At 33.8% G+C, this 7,085-nt stretch overlaps 1 protein-coding gene across 2 annotated transcripts in view; it reads right to left on the minus strand.

Moving 5' to 3' along the window:
* Positions 1-611: 611 nt before the first annotated feature.
* Positions 612-7,085, minus strand: part of LOC107748616 (dachshund homolog 1-like) — a 14,114-nt gene continuing 7,640 nt past the window's right edge. The window contains exon 5 of one of the 2 annotated variants that reach the window (XM_016563497.1): positions 612-1,824. In XM_016563497.1, the coding sequence (XP_016418983.1) occupies positions 1,787-1,824 (38 nt within the window). In that variant the 3' untranslated portion in view covers positions 612-1,786. Of the gene's footprint in view, positions 1,828-7,085 lie in introns of both variants that reach the window. The other variant, XM_016563496.1, reaches the window with a different exon arrangement.

Consider the following 7,085-nt stretch of genomic DNA (forward strand, 5'->3'; position numbering starts at 1 on the left):
GTAGTTTAACACAATAAACATTTGAATTGTTACAGACTGAGGACAAATGTGTGACAAAATAATGTCTATGATTATAGTATAAATAGCTGCCCCGTAACATTAGATACGTCCATCTAATAAAGGATCCTTTCAACACATATTTTTCTTGATTATCCAATAAGTGCCTCATCACCATCATCATCATCTACTTGGTACAATAAAAGCCTGTAATCTATTATTTAATATATTCGATATTACCATTAATTAGCACAGTGTAATTTAACTCATCCGGCTGAATTGTTTCACTCTTTATTTAAATGTGACAGTTTGGTATTGCCATGATTACTTTATAAAGAAAAAAAAAATCTGTTATGTATGTGAAGGACTGGAGTAGATGCTTGCAATCTTTGCTGGCGATTATTAAAAGTTCTGTCAAATAACTGAAGAATCTTAAAAATTTTGTTTAAATAATCAAAAGAAGAAGAAGAAGAATTAGAAAAAGAAGAATCAATGTATTTGTTGCCAACGTGTTGCCAACAATCCATATTTTTTTTATATAATTACAATTCTGCAATTTGATGAAAAAAAATTCAATATGCATTTTTTATCAAATATCAACTTTTATCAAGTTATCTTCACTTTTTATCTCAGATTAAGAAATGGTCTAACACTATTTTGTCTGCAACTTTCCAGTGGGAACCTGTTGCATGTATTGACCAGAATAATAAATAATTATAATATGATACATTAAATACTTATTATTTAAAGGGGCCTATCACTAAAAGTAATACATCAAATTGAGTGTAATGATGATCGGTAACATTTGGCAATCTGTACAACTTTTCCATAAACTTGAGATTCAAGCCATACAAGAATTAGATTCATGTCACTGCAAATTGAAAATATAGCTGTTAAAAAGATAATAGTGTTCATCTACTTTTACTGGGTGTGAGTGAATAAACCCTAAGTACATTTGTTCAGCACAGTTAAGTATTTATTGAATAACATGAATTAAGGACAACACATTTACATGCCTGCATGCTTCCTCACCATAGTGGCAGCGAATTGAAAGAATGATGGCTCAGAAACAAAACAAATCTATAAATTCAATATAAACGTTGGTATTGTTCTCCTAATAGATCTACTGCATACACAATACCAACTTTTAACATTATATACAAATACCAAAGTGAGTGAATTAACCTATCTTCTGTTCTTGTATATACAATAATGATAGAAATGAAACTTGATTGTTTTTTCTTCTAGTTTAGAAAACATTAAAAGCAACTATTAGTTTTTTCTGTTGATCAACATATATTCAAATTCACATTTTCAGAGGTTCTTCTCCAAGTTTGGATCTTTAACATCTTGGCAAATAGTAATGACATTAAGGATTTATGTTTATTTTTTTCTCTTTTTTAATACAAAACAAAACCTCTGAATCAGATTTAATTTTCAAAGCTTTCTCGCTGGTTTAAATACAGTATAAAAAATCTTCAGTGCTGTGAATTTGTTGTAAATATTATCACCAGGTGTACCAAACGATACATTTTACTGTGCTCAAATTGTCGCCTTCGCCAGCTTATCATATCCAATCCCACATCTGGCATAATATAACGTTTATATCAGTGAGAAAAAGAGTCCTAATACTACATTCGGACACAATCCATCTTCCACATCGGGCCAAGCATAAAATCTTGATGCACCTCTATGAGCGATTGACCTGTTTCTGTAACTAAATTACCCTGCAAAGGGACTCTGGAGAATCTTCATAAGATACACGCCGCCAGTCTTCAACGCCATGCTCTTAGTACATCACTGTGGTTTTCAGAAAAAGTCTTCCATCTGCTAACGATAAAAAAAGGGAGAGAAAAATAATAAGTATACTGAACAGAATGGAGCCATAAATCAGAATCAGAATCAGAATGAGCTTTATTGCCAGGTATGTTTACACATACGAGGAATTTGTTTTCGTGACAGAAGCTTCCACAGTGTAACAGAATGACAGTGACAGAACAAAAAAACACAGATAATAAAAAATACAAATAAAAAATAATTAAAAAAAATAGAACAAGTAAAATAAGGAATAAAAAATATACAAATCGACAATTGTATGTACAGGTATAGAACAATAGACAGTTGTATGTACAGGTATATTATGTGCAAATTGAAATGTAGACTGAGTATGTGTGTTAGATAAATAAGTGTATGAGTGAATAAATAGTGTTGTAAGGACAAGTATGGACAAGTAACAGTGATGCAATGCAAATGCACAAACTACACCATTGTAAACCCTGGATCAATGTATGTCACATTTTAAGAACATAACATTGCACTCATGATGCGAAGCACATCACAAATGACACTTTCTGTGCATAAATGGCATTAAGTGCAAAAAAAGTAGCCGTTACTGTGCAATGCCTTCTCCGACATGTACGATCTAATGAGCTTTGTCCGTTTCCAGAGAACCTTCATTGGCAAGTGCATGCCTGAATGAGCGGCAGCTCTCTTTGCTTCTTCTGGTAAAAGCATCTTTTAGGCATGGCTCAGGAGCTTGTTTGACGTTTATTACCAGAACATTTCCTCTGTGTCCGGGAATGCTGCATCACTGCATTTAAGAGGTGTTTCCTCTCTTTGGCAGGGCAACTAAACAAATTCAATTCTGATGAGCAAAAGTGGTGACTAATCGAGGATGCTCTGTGTTAAAATTGGCTTAAACAAGATTTATATTTTGAGTCTGACTTTTTTTGTATTGCTCATCAATACCACAGATATGAAATCATTTTGATTGTGTGATCCATTGATTTTGAGTAAAAAGTATTTTTTCTTCTACTGTTAGTTATACATTGCTAAATATGTGCATTGTGATTTTATTTCACTCTGAAATATATACATATTGATTCATGTGAAACTAGTAATCTAATGGACATTGATTAATTGCAGCCTGTGCATAGAGCTGCAATATGCCTTCTTGTTTTCTCTAATGTTATTTGTCACTCACTGGCCTCTTATAATAAAAGGGGTTAATAGTGTGATCTTAAAAATATGAAATATGACCAAATATATGGCTTTAGGCTCATAGGGCATTTAAAAAAAATCATCCACAGCATCAACCCCATTATATAAATGGTATGTACAAATTTATTCAGATCACGATAAATGCATGTGATATTGAGTGCCTTAATTTATCAGAATGCAGGCTATTTAGTGCTGGAGATGTTTAGTATGGTTGATACAGTATTTTGATATCAAACAACAATTAAGCAAATCAAACTCTAGATTTCTTATACTAAACAATGTAGAAAATATACAATTAAACTATTAAAATACAACAGTTAAATATAAACAACCTGAGAACAACGATAACAAAAACAAGCAAAGAGCTAATCTTAAATGTACAAATTAGCATATTAATTCTGGGTCAAATGGAGTGTAGCTAAACTAGCTTGTGCAAACAGTGCCAGGAATGTTTCTTGAGTGGGAAAAATCGAATGACTGCCATGTTGTTTTATGAAAGAACCCCCCTCATTAAAATATGTTAAAACTTTGGCATTTTTATATTCAAATCAAGATGAAAAGTTCATTAAAGAGCATAAATATTTCATTAGATGCTAAATAAAACAAAGGAATTTTTGGCTTCTCTCAGCATAAAATTCCTTTGAAAGATTAATTAATACATGCAAATTATGCAAATTATGCCCATGCAAATACTTTATGAAGACAATTAAGGGAACCATTAATTACTGCTTTTTTTGCTTCAGTGACATTCATTCATTTAATTTTAATTTCACTTTAACTGTTTTGATGTTCAATCTTGCAACAAAGAACTTTATCTCCCCTCACAGGGTCATGTAAACTTGCAGAAAACATTGAGAGGCGAGCACTGAGCATCGGGAAGAGATACCGGGGAGATATTATGTTCGGTATCACAGGGAATTAGTGGCGAGATGTGCTCCCAGAAGCACGAAGCCAGGAAAAACAGTCAAGCTTATTCTTGGAATGGATTCAAAACACTGGAAAAGCAATTAATAAACACAGACTGTGTTAATATAGCAGAATTACAGAGTGTGACAAAAGACAAATAGAAATAATTAGTTCTCTGAAATTATGCTCTCATTATTTTTTTTTCCCCCAACAGCCAAGTGCTGAAATTATAGCACGTCTCTTTGTTTTTTTTATTTATTTGTATACGGATTGGAATATAATTTTTCCCTCACATGCAAGTGTAATTTATCAGCATATTTTTTTATGTTTTTGCCATTTGAGAGTAATTATGCCACACTGGTTGTAGGCCACAACAACCATGACATGAACACACACACACACGCACGCACGCACGCACGCACACACACACACACACACACAATGTTGTTAAAACTTAACAGACGCACAAGCTGTTTTTATACACACACACTTCCTGTGGCCAGTTTTTTTTTTAAGTCAATTCTTCAAGGGCACTGACAGAAAAACCTATGAAAGGATTGCATGCTGTGGAGCAATAACTAGAGTTTTGTCAGTGAAAACATACTTAAAAAGAACAATTTTTGTAATTTTTTTTACAGTTCAAATGACCTCAATGTCTCATATTCTACTATATCTCCTAAAAAAAAAAGTACTGACAAAAGCAATTTGAGTAATGAACAATCTTCTCTCTATGCTTATGCTAACTTTCTGAATCTAGAAATTAACACTGGAAAATTATTAATCTGTAGACATAAGAACCATCATAATGCTAATGACATTATATGCTCTGAAAAAATAATTTCTTGCTCATCAAGTCAATGTCATTTGATTTATTCGGGTAAAACCTTGTACTCCTTGTACTGGATCTCCATTTATTTTTACAAAAAACTTCCTTCACACACACACACAAAAATTAACTAGGCTAATCAAACTGGGTTACGGGGCTTACTTGCGACGGGATATTAAAATGCCATTTCCCACATTTCATAGCAATTTCCACACACTATTTTCAAAGGGAAATTGAGACCACTCAAGACGACGTTTTTTGTATCATATGTGCTGCTGGGTACAATTAAAATGGACATCAGAGCGGCGAGCGACTTAACACTTAAGGTGTAGTTACAAGAGTGTGACTGAAACATTTGCAAATGGGCAAGTGGTTCTCTGTGAAACAATACTAGACTAAACCAGGTCCATAAATACCCATACACCCATAAAGTTCATGTGTATTTATTTGAGTGGGCGTGTTGTGCTCTTGTGAGGTAACTCCACTGTGGGTCATCTTCAGATAATGAAACTTCGTATTATGCTCATTAAATTGCATTGGTCTCTGAGGTACACAACATAGGCAGGGTCTTACTCTCAAGGGGATTTATCTTTAAAATGATTCTTATCTTAGAATCTTATCTTTGAACTTCACCTATTGAGCTGAACACCATCTTTACCGAGGTACATATACACAATATATACTTCACAAGTTCACACTTACATATAATAAATGGAGTAAAGGTTATGCGTATTTGGCGTGCTGTCTGAGGGGAGGGCTCTGAGCTCGGAATTTGGCCCAAACCCAGAGTACTCCCCCCATCCCAGGTTGGGATAGGAATAGTTAGAAGTGAGGTATATAGTGTATATAGGTGTATATACAGTGGGTACGGAAAGTATTCAGACCCCCTTAAATTTTTCACTCTTTGTTATATTGCAGCCATTTGCTAAAATCATTTAAGTTAATTTTTTTTCCTCATTAATGTACACACAGCACCCCATATTGACAGAAAAACACAGAATTGTTGACATCTTTGCAGATTTATTAAAAAAGAAAAACTGAAAAATGCTCAGTATTTAGTAGAAGCACCCATTTGATCTAATACAGCCATGAGTCTTTTTGGGAAAGATGCAACAAGTTTTTCACACATGGATTTGGGGATCCTCTGCCATTCCTCCTTGCAAATCCTCTCCAGTTCTGTCAGGTTGGACGGTAAACGTTGGTGGACAGCCATTTTTAGGTCTCTCCAGAGATGCTCAATTGGGTTTAAGTCAGGGATCTGGCTGGGCCATTCAAGAACAGTAACAGAGTTGTTGTGAAGCCACTCCTTCGTTATTTTAACTGTGTGCTTAGGGTCATTGTCTTGTTGGAAGGTAAACCTTAGTTCCAGTCTGAGGTCCTGAGCACTCTGGAGAAGGTTTTCGCCCAGGATATCCCTGTACTTGGCCGCATTCATCTTTCCCTCGATTGCAACCAGTCGTCCTGTCCCTGCAGCTGAAAAACACCCCCACAGCATGATGCTGCCACCACCATGCTTCACTTGTTAATTGAGTTGATTACTGAATGTGCTCCTCTCATGTTATTTAGGTTAATTTTTTTAATGTGATCCTCCCGACCTTTGTTAATAAAACATCATATAAAAGAAGATATTTTGAAGAATATTTCAACTGTTTTGGCTATACAGTCAAAGTTAATGGGGTCTAAAACAACTTTCACTTCATGAAAAAACAAACAAACAAACAAAACAATAAAACATTTAGCAAAATCTCTTTTTGTGTTCTGCAGGGGAAATTAAGTCAATACAGGTTTGGAACGACATGAGGGTGAACAAATTATGACAGAATATTTATTTTTGGGCGAACTATTCCCTTTAATAATATTTTAATATACCCCTGCTGGTAAAAACTACAAAACAAAAGTACAATTTTAATTGACTCGGTGGGCTTGTTTAATGTTTAATCTTCTCCTTGTTCCTCGTTTAATATCCCATCAAATTCCCTCACACACTCACAAAGAATCAGCTTTCCAACTCAGCAGCAAGGTTAATATAGTTTTGAATTTTTAAATTAGTTTTATTTTAATATCGTTTTCAAATTTGCTATAAAATTCAGTTTAGTTTTTATTAGTTTCATTCATATTTTTGTTAGTTTTAGTTTAGTTTTTATTTTGTGAACGCATTTTTTTATTTAGTTTTTATATAGTTTAGTTTCAGTTTTAGTTTCAGTTTTAATTAAAGTTCAGCAGAATTAACAGATCACTTCCAGAGCGCAGGCCAAAGAAAGACGTAGGCATAAATTAACCTTAGTGATACAAACGTTTAGAGACACAAAATTAACACATGCTGAGATTGATTAGATGGTAAAAGTATACAAATATA

The sequence above is a fragment of the Sinocyclocheilus rhinocerous genome, unplaced genomic scaffold, assembly GCF_001515625.1.
Source record: "Sinocyclocheilus rhinocerous isolate Xijiao unplaced genomic scaffold, SAMN03320098_v1.1 scaffold410, whole genome shotgun sequence".
Classification (NCBI taxonomy): Eukaryota; Metazoa; Chordata; class Actinopteri; order Cypriniformes; family Cyprinidae; genus Sinocyclocheilus; species Sinocyclocheilus rhinocerous.